The following is an 18,716-nucleotide window of genomic DNA, read 5'->3' as shown; positions in this document are numbered from 1 at the left end:
GACCTGGGTTCAATCCCTGGGTCGGGAATATTCCCTGGAGAAGGGAATGGCTACCCACTCTAGTAATCTTGCCTGGAGAGTTCCATGGATAAAAGAACCTGGTAGGCTACAGTCCATGGTGTGGCAAAGAGTTGGACACAACTGAACAACAAACACTTATATACTATGTTAGGGGCTTCCCTGGTAGCTCAGCAGTAAAGAATTCCCCTGCCAATGCAGGAGACCTGGGTTCAATACCTCGGTCGGGACCATCTCCTGGAAAAGGAAATGGCAAACCATTCCAGTGTTGTTGCTGGGAAATCCCATCTATAGAGCAGCCTGGCAGGCTACCGTCCATGGGGTCACAAAACGTCAGACACTACGTAGCAACTAAGCAGCAACAACAGCAATATTGTATTGGTAAAATAATAAGTAGATGTGCATTTTTTATAAACTATTTTGTTTCTAAAATGCTCGCTTTTAGAATATGTTAACATCAGAATTTCAGAATTGGAAGGTAGATTGAAAGTCATAAATTATCTGATAATATTACTTAATGGGCTTCCCTTGTGACTCAGATGGTAAAGAATCTGCCTACAATGCGGGAATCCCAGGTTATTAACATTCAGATTACTTTCCATATACTTTATGTATAAACACATGGAAAGAACACAGTTTTACCAGTTTGAAAAGTGACCATATATATACATGTATATATATATGTTAGAATAACTTTCAAAATATTATCTGAGTTTTGAAAATTGAATTGATAATAAATACCCTTTAACTCAAGGCTAGATATCGTTTCTTTCTTATATAGATAGAGGGGTATTATCATGCACTGTTGGTATTTCTTTTAGTCACAGTGCGCCCAATATGCTGCTGATAGAAGAGAGGAAGAGAAGATGTGTGACCACCTCATAAGTGCCGCAAAGCATCGGGACCACGTGACTGCAAATCAGTTGAAACAGAAAATCCTAAACATTCTCACAAATAAGCATGGTGCATGGGGAGCGGTTTCTCATAGGTGAGTTGTAAAAAAAAATACTAGAAGTAAATAGTAACTCATAGGTTAATTTTAAAAGTTATAAGTAACTATTAACTTAAAAATTACTCAAATACTATTATTTTAAAGTATTATAAATTGCTTGATTTTTTTCCTGAAATCTTTTTTAATGACTCTTTAGAATGGCTTTAAAAGAAAATCTAGACTTTTACAAGTAATCTAGTGGAAGTTATTTCTAATTTATAATTATGTATAACAATACAAAATTTGTTTAGACAAGTATTTTAGGCTATCATTTCTCATATATAGCAAGGGTGTTATAAGAAATGGTTTTGTTTTTAATCTTTTAGAGTCAGCTCTTCAAATTATTAGATTTATGTCATTCTTAATTTTTCTTATATATAAGTAATAATAATATAAGCATGTATTATGGAGAAGTAATACATTGTCTAAAAATATTTTTATTGCATATTTCTCTATTCACTTTTTCTTAGGAAAGGTTTTCATCTCAAGTTAGGGTAATTGTGAGACTATAATAAAAAGTGTTTTTCTGCTAAAGTTTTGTGGGCATAAAATTGTTTGTTTTCTTCTGCACAATGTTTTCTAGAAAAATAGTAGTGAATCAGGTCACTATATTTAGCTTGCTAATGTCCTTCATTTATGTATATTAGTATTATCTTATCTCATTGAATGTTTTTATCAAGTCTCTGTCTGGCAGAATTCAGGGGTTGGTTAACTGTGGACAGGATACTAAGAAAAATTCTGGTAGAAGTGATTCTGTTAGTTAGAGAGAACACCTGGAATATGGCCAGGATAGTAGTTGATCAACTGTCCTGGGATCTCAAGTATAAGGTAGATTTAAGAAAACTTTATTATTTGAATTTAAAGTAAAATTAGAACATAAACATCTTTAAAAATAGTTAACCCTAGATATTTGTTTCTTATAATAATAACAATACCAGCACATCTAACATTAATTAAATATTTATTGTTTGCCAGGCACTATACTAAGAATGTTAAATGAGATTTTTTTTTAACGTTCCGAGAATCTCCATTAAGGTTGATACTAAATTTTTTTTTTTCATATTACAATGAGGAAACTGAAGATTTCAGAGTTTTAAGTAGAACCTGTGTAGTGTCACACAGTTTTACAAGTAGAAGCAGACAGTGTCAGTCAGGGTCACCAGACGAACAGAAAAGGCCCAACAGAACATATGTAGGACACAGATATACATTTGAGTGTGAATAAGGATGTGAATATAGATACACAGATATCAATTGATTTTAGAGAATTGGCTCACATGCTTATGGGACCTGGCAAATCTGAAATCTGTAGGCTGGGCTGGCAGTCTGGAAGCACAGACAGGATTTCTGTCTTGAGGCAGAATTCCTTCTCCAGGAAACCTAGGTCTTTTGTCTTAAGACCTTCAACTGATTAGATGAGGCCCACCCACATTACTGGGCATAATATCCTTTACTTAAAGTCAACTGATTATGCATGTTATCACACCTACAAAATACCTTCACAGCAACTGTCTAGACTAGTATGTGATGAAACAGCTGAGCACCAAAGCCTGGCCTGCCCTCAAATAATGAAATTATAGTTTAGTAGAAGGGGCTGATATTAAACAAATAATTATAGAAATAAAACATTAATAACAAACTTCAGCAAACGTCAGGAAAGAAAAATATAGGGTCCTCTGAAAGAAAGAGTGTAACAGAAGATCTTTATTTTAGATTAGAGATTCAGGGAAGACTTTTTCAAAGAAGTTCAGTTTAGGCCAAATTTTGAGGGATGAGAAGGAAATCATCAGCAAAGGTTGGAATATAGAACATTAGAAGAGAAACATTACAAATACTCAGAGCATAGAAATAATAAAATGAACAGAAAAGGGAGTTTTATGTCTACAGCTCAGTGAGCGGTGGGGGTGGTGTCTTGAGATGAGGCTGGAGAGAAACGTATGAGCCTGATGATTTAAAGTCCTGTAGATCACAAGGATTTGTGACTTTATCCTAAGTGGCATGAAAAGCAGTGAAGGGTTTTGAGCAGAAGGGTAACATGATCTGATTTATGTTTAAAAAGATTAGTCTGGCTGCTTTATGAAGACATATACTAGAAGAAATAGGAAAGTATGGTCACCCTGTTATAGCTGAGGTCACGTGTCACCCTTTCTATAGTTTCCTGGGTTCTCTGTCTTTTGTAAACCTGATTCCTCATAGTTTGTGCTAATTATCTGTATTGCAACTATCTATGGTATATCACTTAATGTTTTATAGTAACGTAGATGTGCCTGTCTGTTCCAATAGCCTTGTAGTTTCCTCAGTAGAGAGGTTGAATAGCACGTATAGATATATTCTTGTTATTAAATATATGTTAAATCTGAAGGAATTTCATCTGTATAATGTTCTACTTCCTGTTTTACAAAAAAAATGTTTAATTTTAACATACAATTCCTTTTAACTTTATCTTTTGACTCAATTATGCTGCTCGCTGGCTCTAACATATTTTAACTTTTGAATTAATATAATGTTATTGATCTTGATTTCTTCCCTGTGGAAAAACTAGAATTTGAGAGCTTTTTTAAAATATAAAATACAAGTTGTATTGCCCAGTATATTGGTAACACACTAAGTATAAGAAACACTAAGTATAAGAAACAATCTATTAATATTAATTGTGATCTTGTTAACACTGTGAAATCTAAGATGACCAAAAAATTAACCTGCTTAGAAATAAAAAATATTTGTATCATAGCTCATTCTCATTTAATGGCTATGAAACTTCATAGAATAGCATGCCATAGCTTCTAAAAAGTTATATAAATAAATATAACAGGTTCAAATGAGAGGATAGACATAGTTATTGGATTTCAATCTGATAGTTTACACTTCCAAAACAAGACTTCATCTGTAGCAAGAGTTCTCTCACTCTATCAAGAATTTAAAGTCAAAGTAATGAAATAACTCAAAATAAGCATTATAAGCATAAAATATTAACTTAAAATAACGTAAATTAAACACTAAAACATGAGTGAGCAGGTAGTATTTGAAGTGAAAATCATATGCTTTTGAAACAAAGTCTAGATTTGGAATATTCTGAAACAGTTGTATTAACTTTCACTTCCCAGCTCCATTTCTCTGTCCTTTGTCTTAAAACGTTCAGTGATGCCATCTATAATGGGTATGAACTACAACCACTGCATTCAGGTTTTATTTAAACCCGAATTAATTTGCCCTGAGTCCCCTCCATGGGAGTTGGAAAACTCAGTCTTGTTTATTAATAGGGCCCCACACACTCAAGGATTATGCTGAGATTCTGATAATCTTATTAATGTAAAGCTCTGGATTTTCATTTTACTCTGGGCTCTAGAGATACGTTTAATTTATTCTTGAAAGTAGGTCTGTTTCTGGACAAAATTAGACTTTAGTTTCTGGATTAATGCAAGGAGCTGTGGTGCCTGGAGAACAGCTCCACATGTTCCTGCCCTTTCATTGGAAGTAAATGTACCATCTCACTTTCAGGACCCTCTTCTTACATCATCTTCTTAATCTTAAAATAAACTACCCAAACCCTGGATACCTCAGTCTCTTCTCCCCTCAAGACTCATTGTCCAGCATGTCTTCTGGGATAGTCCAGTTGTCTTTTAAAAGGAGTATCTCATATCTGCTAAGAAGGTAAAAATAGCCTCAGATTTCTAGATTCAAAACCCTGCTTATTTTGGAGAAGTTGGCGTAGAGTGTAGTGGGGATTTTGCTTAATTTTCTGATCCCTTTTATTCCCTGGCTGGGACTTTTTGCAACTATCTGTCTGAGCTATAGGTTCTGTAACCATGGAACAAATTTTCATTTTCCTTGGGTACTTGAATCTTTAACATTCAACTCATTGTGTTCTAATTAATTTAGGTCACTGATTATAACCACTTTAATAGAAAACATACATCTAAAATTATGTAACATCATTGTGACTTGATGATTAAATGGTTAGTAAAGAGTCAAGAATGTTGCCCAGGTTGCTGTCATCACTCACCCAGTAGTGGTGGTACCATTCTTAGAACTCAGAAACACTGAAAGAAGTGGTGTAGATGGGAAGGTGATTGTTGAGTTTGTCTTGCCCTAATCATATTTTAATGGAAAAGTCTACCATGAAGAAGAAAATAGAGCCCGATAGACAATAGGTCACTGTTCATGCATGTGATGAACTTCTTAGACATGGCCAAATATGTATTTCCAATCCCCAACAAATCTCATCTCTCTTATTCCTTGATTTACTTCTTTCTTTCATCTCCCACTCCCCATACAACACACGTACATACATTGTCCCTCAACAGGTCGTGTCAGCAATACATCTATATTTTTTCTTCTTCCAACCACCAAGAATTGTTAGAATATGGATTCTTGTAGGGTAGTGGGATTTTTATTTTGAGTTAATTTTACTGTATTTTGAATTATTCTCCCAACTTCTCTGAATGTATCACATGGTATTTTCTCTGATATAGCAAAACATTTGAATATGCAAGAGATTACAAGGTCTGTACTCCATTTCCTTCCAAATAAAAGGAAGGAGCCTAATTGTAAATTTTTAAAATATGTAAGAAACTGCTTATATTCTTTCAACAACCAAAAAGAGAAAGAGCTGTATCTGTGACTATTAAGCTGTATCTGTAAATAGGTTAAAAAGTACATTATCTTTAATTCATCACTTCTAGGGTTGTTTATTGCTGGATAGTTTCATCAAGTCAAAGGAGTGAACATATTAAGTTACAAATAAAAAAGTGATTGAAGTCATAGAGTGCTAAGTGATAATCTAAAATAGTTAAGGAAGCAAAGTAAAGAAAGCAGGGGATTGATACACAGAAAATAATGGAGTCAAGAAAATAAGTCAGTGAACTGAAGCTATGGGAATCTCTCAGATGTTTGATTTTTAAGATTTCAGAAATATATCAGAACAGGTTAACAAATCCAGAATGTGGTCATAAAAATACAATAATTAAGTGGAGTCAGGTTGAAAATCATAGTAATGAGATCAAGAAATTGAAAGGATGGAATCTTGCATTTGGCACTTAGTTTGAATTGTTATTGTTTAGTCGCTAAGTCATGTCTGACTCTGTGAACCTGTGGGCTACAGCACGCCAGGCTTCCGTGTCCTTCACTGCCTCCCAGAGTTTACTCAAGTTCATCTCCACTGAGTTAGTGATGCTATCTAACCATCTTATTCTCTGCAGCCTTCTTCTACCTTTGGCTTCAATCTTTCCCAGCATCAGGGTCTTTTAAGTGAGTCGGCTCTTTGCATAAGGTAGCCAAAGTATAGAAGCTTCGGCTTTAGCATCAGTCCTTCCAATGAATATTGAGGGTTGATTTCCTTTAGGATTGGCTGATTTGATCTCCTTGCAGTCCAAGGGACTCTAAAGAGTCTTCTGTAGCCCCACAGTTCAAAAACATTGATTCTTTGGCATTCAGTCCTCTTTATGGTCCAGCTCTCACATCCATACACAACTAAACTACTAGAAAAACCATAGCTCTGACCGTACAGAATTTTGTTGGCAAAGTGATGTGTCTGCTTTTTAATATCCTATCTAGGTTTGTCACACTTTTCCTTCCAAGTAGCAAGCATCTTTGAATTTCGTAGCTGCAGTCACCATTTGCAGTGATTTTGGAGCCCAAAGAAAGAAAATCTGTCACTGCTTTGACATTTTCCCCTTCTCTTTACCATGAAGTGGAGGGACTGGATGCCATGATCTTAGTTTTTTGAATGTTGAGTTTTAACCTGGCTTTTTCTCTCTCCTGTTTCACCCTCATCAAGAGGCTCTTTAGTTCCACTTTACTTTTCTATAGTTAGAGTAGTGTCATCTGCATAACTGAGGTATTGATATTTCTCCCGACAATCTTGATTCCAGCTTGTGATTCATCCAGCTTGGTATTTTGCATGATGTGTACAACCTTGATGTATAATTCCAGTATTTGGGATGGAAAGGAAGATTGTGTACAACTTCTGAGTCTTCAGTAAATAAAAGGGAAAGCCTGGGAAGCTGGGAGAATATTCCAAATGGGGAAAAGACCAAAGTGGAGTTACTAGATTCAGCAAAAACCTTAAAGGAGTGTCAGAGTTCATCTTCCCTTAGAGAGAGAGAGAAAACTTTAACAGCCTGTCGTTTAATTCTCCCTTAGAATTCTAATGCAGATTATATAGGTAAGAACAATTACTTGAAAGGGCTAGATGATTTTAGATCACTAAGGATTGTGTGGGTCTGGAACAGAAACGCCTGTTATTTGGATGTGAAGGAGATCAAGCTGAAACGTCTGTTTGATAACCAATATCATTTCTACTACCTTTTTTCCTCTAAAATATATAGATTTTTTTGAACAATCAAGATGATTATTTTAGTAAGTCTCTCCAAAGTAAAATACTTTATAAAATGCTTCATATAGCATTAGAATGACATAATCTACACAAATGAAAATAATGAAGAAAATCAATAAACAAATATAAAATAATAAAACTCACAAAAATTAAACACTTTGTCAGGCATTGAAATCATTAGTTTTAAAATAAAAATTAATGTTTTGGATCTCCACAGTAACAAAACTTCTCCTTGACCTTCAAATAGCATAAAGTTAAAATATTTTTACCATTTGAAATAAGTGTCTAGAGTTAAATTGAGTTTATCACAGTCCCTCAGTCCTTTATTTGACTGCTAATTAAAATATTCATATACCAAACTGTAGAAAATATTTTTCAGCCAGTAAAATCTGTTATCTTGTCAGCTGGCAATTTTGTAGGAATCATTGGAGATAGTACATTATTAGGCTGTTGAGAAAACTCTCTGGATGCCTTTGAGGTAACTGTTTTTATAAGCTTGCTTTTTTTATATTTTTTTAGATATTTTAGATATTTTTACTTAAATATCACTACACTCCCTAAAATAATATGTTAAGCCCATTGACTTTTTGAAACTCATGAAATGACATGGAAACATTTTTATAAACATTTAAGAATTTGAATTTGAACGATATTTTCCTCAGCAAATACCCTTTTTATAACTACATCTTTTTTGCTTTTATAAATGAGTAGTTTACACGGATACTGCTCTATATTTTATATACACTAAAATTTTATGGATTAAAATGTGAAGTTGTTTTTAATATTTGTGTTTACAAGTAGTTTAGTGTCTTTTGTCAACAATAAGGGTTGCCTGTTTAGTTGGAAAGTGTCATTGCCCTAGAGTGCTGTATTTTGAAGTCATCTGTCACAAATACAATGTAGAGAGAGAAGACTATTTATGTTTATGGCATTTTAAGTAACTGAGTTAAACCCTTTGGAATATAGAGAAATGGCTTGTTTACTGTCATCACTGTTCACTTAATCTTGTGACCCTGACATGATAGCATTCCCATAAATCTCCCATGTGGTAGTTCAATAAAACAGATGAACATCAAAATGTAATGATTGTTTCAGCTTTAGGAATTAACTGTGTGATGGAGTAAATGTGGCCCAGACAGTGATACTACAGAAGCATTTTACCACTCCCTTTTTCTAACAAGTAGTGCTAGAAAATAATTATTTAGTATAATTTATACTCTATTTTCAGATAGTATTTTCAGTATCTAATAGTCATTAAGAAAAAAATAAAATAAATGCAAAGAGTATGTATATTGTTACTGTTTTTTCAAAGTTTAATTTTTTGGCATTTTAAGATTATTAATATTAATATAATAAGGTTGGTTTTTACAAGGATGCTTTAATATAGCTTTGTCTTATCCTGTGTTTTCATTATATCACATCCCTGTGTTAATTTTTTTCTATATGCACTTTTTTTAATATTTGAGATTATATGGTTTCTCAAACATAAAGTCTTAATGTCTGTTTATCTGTTTGTTTTAGCCCACTTTTTTGTAAACAACTAGTGAGGCATTCTGAAAAACAACAAAAACAAAAATTGAGGGTAATGAGTCATTCAAGAAAAAAAAAAGAAGTGTGGCACTAAGATAATTAGTGGAAGAAACTAAAACAACCTAACATACCAGAGACCATCTCCACAAACCAGAAGAAAATCCAACTTTTGTTCAACATTTTGTAAAAGTAAATGCTATTAATACTCTTATTGCTTAGATAACAAATCAAATAAAATGATCTTAAACAGTTTACATTTGTCTCCTACCAACTTCATATGTAAAAAAGTTTTTGTCAGTTTTGTTTGGCATGGTAAAACCTTTAATCCTCTTTCAAATAGGATTTGGTCCTTGGGCTACTATTAATCCAATTTGCATGGTAATGATAAATTCTAAACATGAAATGTGTGCTATATAATGTAAAATCTGCGGGGAGAATTCTTCTATGGGGGAAGCATGGTATTTATATTTTTATAATATTATTTTAGAAATATAAAAAATCTGTAAAACAAGCCCATAAGCATTTTAGTAGCAATTCAGGAAGGAAACAAAGAAAATGAAACTCTGAAGTCTGTCAGGAAAGACCAATTACCAATATGATACAAGTCCCCAGAAAAATAAGATGAATCATGTATCTTTACTAATTAAATCTTGGGCCATTAGCATCAAGTTGAAAACAATCTTCCATGAAGAAAAGGCTGATGTGTATCATGAAAGATATAATCAGCTCCTTTACTTTCAGGTATAGACAACTGAGCCCTAAGAACTGTTTTAGTAGCTTTTCAAGCTAATGTAAGCCCTAAAAACTTGATTCATATGATTTTTGTAGAAGCTGCAAATTGTAATGTCTCTTTGTAGACAGTAAGACAGAAACTGTTTTCTTTCAAGTGGAATTCTTTTGTGTTACCATTATTCAGTAAATAGTTACCAAATTGCAGTCAAACACTATACAGATGAAGATGCAGTTCAGAGCCAGGGAATGGGGTATTCCATAAAGAGGGTTTTTATGCTTTTTGAGTCTTGACATAAATTTTAAAATTGAGTACGGCTGGCTTTTGTATGAAGAAAGACATTTGAGGGCTAGGCAATAAAATATGCCAAATATAAACCATCACACAGGCATTTTTAAAGCTTTAGATTTATCAGCTGAGAAGCTGAGTGTGTTTTAGTGCACTTTAAGGCACATTATTAAGCAGTAAGTTAACATATGAAAAAGATAAGTAGCAAAATACCTTGTTAACTTCTTTAGAGCAGTCGTTACAAATATAATAATTGAGTGATAATTACAGTTTCACCTTACAGTAGATTTGATGGTGTCATGGTCAGAGTTATGTAAGCATTGGTTTCAAGTATTGCTGGTTCAGAGGCATTAACTTGATGTTCAAGTGCACTGTTCCCTTAAGGAATAATTGCTACTTACTTTAAAATAAAATTGGCAAATCAGTGAATTTTTATGTAATTCTATGTCACATATAGGTCTTTTAAATCCGTATCAGAAGTAAAGTTTTCTTCTCTGGTTTTACCTAATTACTGCTTATTTACCATCTCCCAGATCTTTTTAATGAAACCTCCACTTTGGTCAACTCATTCGATCTATAAAAGGAGAGTCATCTTATAATACAACCTAACATATGCTCCACAAAGTACCTTTGTGACTACTCTCTGCTCATCTAATTTTGGTATACATAATTCAGGACCTAGAGAAATAAAATACCTCAGATTTGTCACTTTGTGTTTCTTGAGTTTCTTCAATATCTATTCTGTCCAACTTGAAGCCCTGCCATTTTAATAGTGCTTTTCACTTGGAAATTATGGTTTCATCCATCTTCCTGCAATCCGAGATTACTTGTTTTTATTTGGAGTATATATTATAAATCCCTCTACATTAGTATTCTTTGTTTCATCTTTTGAAACATTCTGTACTCCAAATATTTTAAAGTTACCTCTCCGATCTATTTTTCACATTTAAAATTTACATTATTATTGATACATTCTGCTCTTAAGTAGGTTGTGATTGATTAAAAACAGTAAGTACAAATGTTAGTTATTTTAATTCTTATGATTATTTCACTCCTTGCCCCATGTTTCCCTAAAGGATAACTTCTTAAATATTTAAAAATCCAAAAATACTTAAATTATACCTAAAAAGTAGTATATCAACTCAGTTCAGTGTGTTTTGGGTTTCAGATGCTAGGGCTAGAAAGTATTGTTAAGGAGGGTTTTCTATTCCAGCCTCTGCCCAGAATCAAACACTCACACCATCCCAGCACGTGTTTGTTGTCCACGGACTGACTTGTTGAAATGCCACCTGGTCATATTAGAATTCCCAACTATTCAGTTGACGTCTGTGAGATCTTAAAGTGGAGAAGACTGAACTTAAGTGTTACATTTTTGGTTTAGTTCCTTCCTCCTCACTTCTTTAACACATTTTTACTTGGTTTATATCTCTGCCATACATGTATATTTATCTTTTTACTTTACTGCCCAAACCCCAAGTTCCTCAGGAGCCAAAGTTCTTTGTATGTATCAGAATACCTGACATGTAAGAGGAGGTCTGTAAATAAATATTGCTGAGTAAGTAAGGAGGTAATTGAATGAAAGAATGAATAAATACAGGAGTTCAAAGTACCTATAACTGGTCCCAAAGGATTCTGAAATATTACCAAATGTACTCAATAAAGAATAATAATATTATTTAGGTTTATTTGCTAATGTTTCATAAATTATTAAGTTGGGATAAAGAACTAAATAAGGACTTTACTTCAGCCTCCACCTCTGACTTTCTTTTTTTACCTTGCAATATAGAAAGAATGAGCAATACTAGAATTCAGAATATTTTGAATATATTAACTACAATATTTTATGTGTTTAACATAATTCTAATTTTCAGTGCATCATTTGGTAAACTTTGAACATAAGAAAACTAAACTAAATTGGTAAATGTAAAATTTAAGTTCATTACATTATTGCTTTGTAAGTATTAATTGAATAATTATATAGATATTATTACGTTCGAGGTTTGGACTCAGACTTGAATTCAAATTTTATCTCCAGAGCTTAAGACTTGCATAACTTTGGTAAATTTCCTAAATTCTCCAAACTTCAATATTTTTCATTTATAAAATACAACATCATAACTGTTTCATAGAGTTGTGGAACATAAATTAGATAAATTAGAAAACAGTATCCTACTGCATCTGCCTGCCAGGACTGGAGACACAAGAGACATGGACTCGATCCCTGGGTCCGGAAGGCCCCTGGAGGAGGAAATAACAAGCCACCCCAGTATTGTTGCCTGGAGAACCCCATGGACAGAGGAGCATGGTGGGCTACAGTCCATGGGGTCGCAAAGAGTTGGACATGACTGAGCACATGCACACTATTCCTATTCTACACTATCCTGCAACATTTTATCGAGTGTTTATTAAAGAAATTAATATTTTAAGCCCACAATATTAACAGACACTTAAACATATCTTTACGGGTCTGATTTCTAATAATTTACCTTATGGTTTGCTTTTATACTTCTCATTGTCATCTAAATGAAAGTAGTAATTGGCATTACATTTTTACAAAGATAGAGAAATACATGTTGGTATGCATATTTTTATACATATAGAATATTTAATAGAAATAACCTTCCTAAATAAACCTTTGGAGAGTATTGTTCATTAGTAAAGTTTTTCTAAGACAAAAATATCACTATGCTGTAAAGTCAGAAATTCGGCCTTTGGTTTCAAAATTTCTAGGCAGCTTTTAAAAAATTACCAAAGTTAACGTATTTAGGCCTAATGTTTAGGAAAAATGTTAAGCATGTTTCCTAATTTTTTAATTTGTAGTTTAATATGAATGATATCTTTGTTGTTTTCAGTTACTTAATAAATTGTTGATTCTTGAATATTTGAAAGACAACACCTCTTTGTTAAATATTTTTTACCATTAAAGTGTTTTGAGGGGAAACCTAACTGGCATATGATTTGTCAGGGACTCACTGGGTAGTATAAGTCATAAATCTTTGTTGTTGTTACTTTTAAAAAAAATTCTTTTTGTTTTTTAAACTGTTGTTTTTGGTCAAAAATGGGTGAGGGGGGAAATGGCCCATTATTTCCATGATCTAGGGGTTTTACTGCAGCAGCTGAGCAGCTCACTTTGATTCAATGCGACATTAACTTTTCCATTTCGGGTACTGCTGCAAAGCGCAGAGCCCTGAAGCACTGTGAAGTTGCTGTCTGGCATTTGTTCATTGATACGGCTGCTATATTTGAATGTTGCAATCATTCCAGGGAAACCTTCATCACTTCTTAAAAATGTTGTTCCTCTTATTTTAAATTTAGTTAAATTTCATTTCCCTACTGTGTTTTAAGTGTCTGTAAACATTTTTATAAGCCTGAATTTTTTCCTTATTTAGAACTTCCGTCACTTTAATGACAATATAATTATAGTGTTGCTGTTATTCATAAAATGCAAATTTGCATGAGGCAACTCTTATTTTAGAATAAAGGCAAGTCTTTTGCTGTCACACATGTCCTTTGGTTCATTGTTCTTTTTTTTCCCCCTACTTTTCATTCATTCTGTAAATTATCCCAGTTGTCTAGAATTATGCAAGAACTGAGGAATGGCCTCCAGGAGGCAGAAGTCTGGAGGGGAGACTGATGATAGAAGGAATGGGGTGTTCTTCCTTTCTGGATGGTGAGACTGTTGAAGCAGAGGGAGACTAAGAGTAGTGGAGTAGTTAGGAAAAAGGATTGTGACGTTGTGATAAGCCTGCTTAGTTTTAACGGTGTTGTTCCCAACTGAGCAGGCTGGAGATCTCCTGCATTGAGGCCCCTGTCCAGCATTTCATCCTAGTAAATGTTTAGGTGCCCTTGCTTCCCGGTGAGAGGATAAATTCTATAGGAATGAAAAGGCCATGACTATCAGATACCCTTTGTTTCATATTTCCTTAAAGAATTAAGCAATAGGGAAAGCACTGATAAGAACTGAGCATCTGTTGTGAGATGTTTTGTTTGTTGGCAGGTTGGGGTTGAGCTGTTTGGTTTGGTTTTGGATGTTTTTTGGCAGGGAGAGGGTTCTATTTTAACTCAACATAGATTAAGAGAAGAGACAGATTTTCCTACCAGCTGTGAAAATGATCTATAGTGGTGGTAGGACTGTTGATGTTGATCAAAAGGAGTATCAGCTAATGAGCTGGACCAGCATGGACCAGTAGCAGAGATGGTGAAATGCTAGGTGGAAAAGGAAGCTTCTTAACTACTGATCCGTGATTGTGGAGAAAGACAAATGGCAAAATCCAATCCCCTGCCAGTGAAGAACTAAAAGGTCCATTTAGGTTGAACTGATGAGGCTGGTAATAAGAAGAAACTGTCCTATGGGGATTAGGGTTTGACAGGATATCCTTTTCTTCTACAGTGGTAATCTCTATTCCCTATAATTTTGATGGTTAATTTCCCCCAGTGCAAATGCTTCCAAGCTTTTACATCTGAACTGTCATGAAGCAGCAAGGTGCCATCTCTCATTTCACAACCTTGTTAAAATTTACCTCTTCCAATGAATAAGCCTGTAGCTCAGAGCCCAGTGATGATTACGTATCCATCCCAGATATTTACCCTTCCAGTTATCTCAGACTGATTTTAAATTGCTTTCTTGGCCCAGTGCTTGGACGGTGTTTGCCTTCTACCTTCACAGTAACATCACTTAAATTCTTATGCTTTCCACCAGTGCAGTTCTTCTACCTTTATGACCTCTGTAATACCTGTCTTTCATTTATCCAATCAAAACAGCAGGAAAAAAAAAACAATCAAACAAAAACAGCAAACGTACACACAGATATACAATTTCATTCCCTGTCAAAAACAAAACACAGATTTGGGTCTTTTTATTGAAATCTTTTACTCTTACTCTGGTTTTTACCAAGCTTTTTGCTATTCACTTTATAACAGTGGCTTAGAGGAGATAGTGCTCTGTCAAAATACCTTTCTAACAAATCATCATAGGGTGGCTTTAGGATTAGAAGAACAAAATTGAATTGATATATTGATACCATATCAATAATAATGACTTTTTGATGATTTATATCACAATTGAATTGATGTATCATTAAATCTTACTGTCTTGGGGAAAGGGAATTTAGATATACGGAATGAGGAATGAGCTTGTGTGTGTCTAGGACTAGACCTATACAAATTGAAGTAAAGCTAGTTTTGTTTCATCCCACCTTGTATTTTGGAGTTCCCTGCTGTTAGAAGTCTCTTTGGTCCAGGTTACTGGCATGGCCTCTGGAAAACGAACCTTAAAAAAAACCTCTCTCCTTCATAGGCATAAGTCTGTTTTGCTAGTGGAAACTAAAAGACAGAAAACTGTTCATAACTAACAAGAATGAATGTCTGTGGTCGAATTCTAGGAAATGGGATTGATCATTCTGTGTATGTTTTTGAGATTCCCTGATATGTTTAAACTATACTGTGACATTGGCTGACCATTTAATATCCTCCACTTGTAAAGTTAGTTTTGTAATTTTTGCTTGTGTGTTGGTAAGACTGCAAGTAAGGTCAGGGTTTTAGCATTTTTATTTATGGGTAAATCAAATTGATAGAAATAAATTTCAAGTAAGCAGTGAAATGAACCACTGATTCTGTTCAGTTCAGTTCAGTTCAGTCACTCAGGCATGTCTGACCTTTGTGACCCCATAGACTGCAGCACACCAGGCTTCCCTTCCATCACCAACTCCTGGAGCTTGCTCAAACTCATGTCCATCGAATCGGTGATGCCATCCAACCATCTCATCCTCTGTCATCCCTTTCTCCTGCCTTCAATCTTTTCCAGCATCAGGGGCTTTTCCAGTGAGTCAGTTCTTCTCATCAGATGGCCAAAGTATTGGAGTTTCAGCTTCAGCATCAGTCCTTCCAGTGAATATTCAGGACTGATTTCCCTTAGGATGGACTGGTTGGATCTCCTTGCAGTCCAAGGGACTCTCAAGAGTCTTCTCCAACACCACAGTTCAAAAGCATCAATTCTTCAGCGCTTAGCTTTCTTTATAGTCCAACTCTCACATCCATACATGACTATTGGAAAAAGCATAGCTTTGTCTAGACGGACCTTTGTTGTCAAAGTAATGTCTCTGCTTTTTATATGCTGTCTAGGTTGGTCATAGCTTTTCTTCCAAGGAGCAAGCATGTTTTAATTTCATGGCTGCAGTCACTATCTGCAGTGACTTTCGAGCCCAAGAAAATAAAGTCTGTCACTGTTTCCATTGTTTCCCCACCTATTTGCCATGAAGTAATGGGACTGGATGCCATGATCTTAGTTTTCTGAATGTTGAGTTTTAAGCCAACTTTTTTGCTCTGCTTTTTCACTTTCCTCAAGAGGCTCTTTAGTTCTTTGCTTTCTGCCATAATGGCAGTGTCATCTGTGTATCTGAGGTTATTGATATATCTCCCGGCAGTCTTGATCCCAGCTTGTGATTCATCCAGCCTGGCGTTTCGCATGATGTACTCTGAACATAAGTTAAATAGTCAGGGTGACAGTATACAGCCTTGATGTACTCCTTTCCCAATTTGGAACCAGTCTGTTGTTCCCTGTCCAGTTCTAACTGTTGCTTCTTGACCTGCATACAGATTCTCAGGAGGCAGGTCAGGTGGTCTGATATTCCCATCTCTTTAAGAATTTTCCACAGTTTGATGTGATGTACATAGTCAAAGGCTTTGGCTTAGTCAATAAAGCAGAGGTTGATGTTTTTCTGGAACTCTCATTCTTTTTTGATGATCCAACAGATGCTGGCAATTTGATCTCTGGTTCCTCTGTCATTTCTAAAACCAGCTTTAAAAAAAAATAAAAATAAATTAAAATAAAAAATAAAACCAGCTTTAACATCTGGAAGTTCATGGTTCACGTACTGTTGAAGCCTGGTTTGGAGAATTTTGAGCATTACTTTTCTAGTGTGTGAGATAAGTGCAATTGTGCGGTAGTTTGAACATTCTTTGGCATTGCCTTTCTTTGGGATTGGAATGAAAGCTGACCATTTCCGGTCCTGTGGCCACTGCTGAGTTTTCCAAATTTGCTGGCATATTGAGCGCAGCACTGTCGCAGCATCATCTTTTAGGATTTGAAATAGCTCAACTACAATTCCATCATGTCACCTAGCTTTGTTCATAGTGTTGCTTCCTAAGGCCCACTTGACTTCACATTCCAGGATGTCTGACTCTAGGTGGGTAATCACACTATCATGGTTATCTGGGTCATGAAGATCTTTTTGTATAGTTCTTCTGTGTATTCTTGCCATCTCTTCTTTATGTCTTCTGTTTCTGCTAGGTCCATACTATTTCTGTCATTTATTGTGCCCATCTTTGCATGAAAAGAAGCTCTATACACTCAGCAAAAAGACTGGGAGCTGACTGTGGCTCTTACCATGAACTCCTTATTGCAAATTTCAGACTTAAATTGAAGAAAGTAGGGAAAACCACTAGACTATTCAAGTATGACCTAAATCAAATCCCTTCCTATTTTACAGTGGAAGTAGCAAATAGATTTCAGGAATTAGATCTGATAGACAGAGTCCCTGAAGAACTGTGGACAGAGGGAGGTTCATGACATTGTACAGGAGGCAGTGATCAAGACCATCCCCAAGTAAAAGAAATGCAAAAAGGCTAAATGGTTGTCTGAGGAGGCCTTACAAATAGCTGAGAAAACAAGAGAAGCTAAAGGCAAAAGAGAAAAGGAAAGATATAAACTCTGAATGCAGAGCTCCAAAGAATAGCAAGGAGAGATAAGAAAGCCTTCCTCAGTGATCAGTGCAAAGAAATAGAGGAAAACAACAGAATGAGAAAGACTAGAGATCTCTTCAAGAAAATTAGAGTTACCAAGGAAACATTTCATGCAAAGATAGGCACAATAAAAGGACAGAAATGGTATGGACCACAGATTACTGTAGCAGAAAAGATGAAAGCAAACAAAAGGCATTAAAATAATTAGCAATTTTTTTTAACTTTAAAATATAACATAGGAAAAGTGCATATATTGTAATGAAAAATATCAATGTATTTTCAAAAACTAAAGCTCTCTATGTAATTAAACTGGAAAACCATCAAAGACCTACTATATAGCACAGGGAATTATGCTTAATATTATATAACAATCTAAAGGGGAAAATAATTTGAAAAACAATAGATACATTTGTGTGTATAATTGGTTATTCTCATCACTATGTAGTAGTCTGTCCATTTGTGAATATACCTGAATTTATTTATGAATTACACAGATGGTGACCGTTACGAATAGTGTTGCTATGAATATTTTCATATGTTTGTTTCTGATTCCATTATTTGTTGATAAACAAATAAATATGTTTCTGGTAGGCATGTACCTGGAATTGGAATTGCCACGTGATAATACCGGCTTGTCTTCCCCAGTGGCTCAGCGGTAGAGAATCTGCCTGCAAAGCATGAATCACAGGTTCAGTCCCTGGGTCTGGAAGATCCCGTAGACTAGGAAATGGCAACCCACTGCAGTATTCTTGCTTGGGAAATCCCGAGGGCAGAGGAGTCCATGGGGCCGCAAAAGAGTTGGATGTGACTTAGAGACTAAACAACAAGTATAGTCTTACGTTTATCTTTACTGCTTACCAGTTTGCCCGAGTTTTCAGTTGTTCTGCATTCTCTCCAACACTTGGCATTTTCTGTCTTTTTCATTTTGGACATTCAGGTAGAAGTAAAATGTACTGAATTATAATCTTGGTCTGAATTTTCCCAAATTCATACCTTTTAGTTTGTTTTACTTTTTACAGTGCCTAAGAACTCCAGTACAGTGTTGAATGAATTGAAGTGTGATAGTGGACATACTTGTCTTGTTC

The 18,716-nt window shown here is 34.9% G+C and overlaps 1 protein-coding gene across 10 annotated transcripts in view; it reads left to right on the top strand.

Moving 5' to 3' along the window:
- Nucleotides 1–18,716, top strand: part of NBEA (neurobeachin) — a 644,508-nt gene that overhangs the window by 340,287 nt on the left and 285,505 nt on the right. For all 10 annotated transcript variants that reach the window (XM_043477413.1, XM_043477415.1, XM_043477416.1 and 7 more), the window contains one exon: nucleotides 840–1,006. In XM_043477413.1, the coding sequence (XP_043333348.1) occupies nucleotides 840–1,006 (167 nt within the window). The remainder of the gene's footprint in view (nucleotides 1–839; nucleotides 1,007–18,716) is intronic.

Source organism: Cervus canadensis, chromosome 9, assembly GCF_019320065.1.
Source record: "Cervus canadensis isolate Bull #8, Minnesota chromosome 9, ASM1932006v1, whole genome shotgun sequence".
NCBI lineage: Eukaryota > Metazoa > Chordata > Mammalia > Artiodactyla > Cervidae > Cervus > Cervus canadensis.
This window is presented reverse-complemented; position numbering and strand designations above follow the sequence as displayed.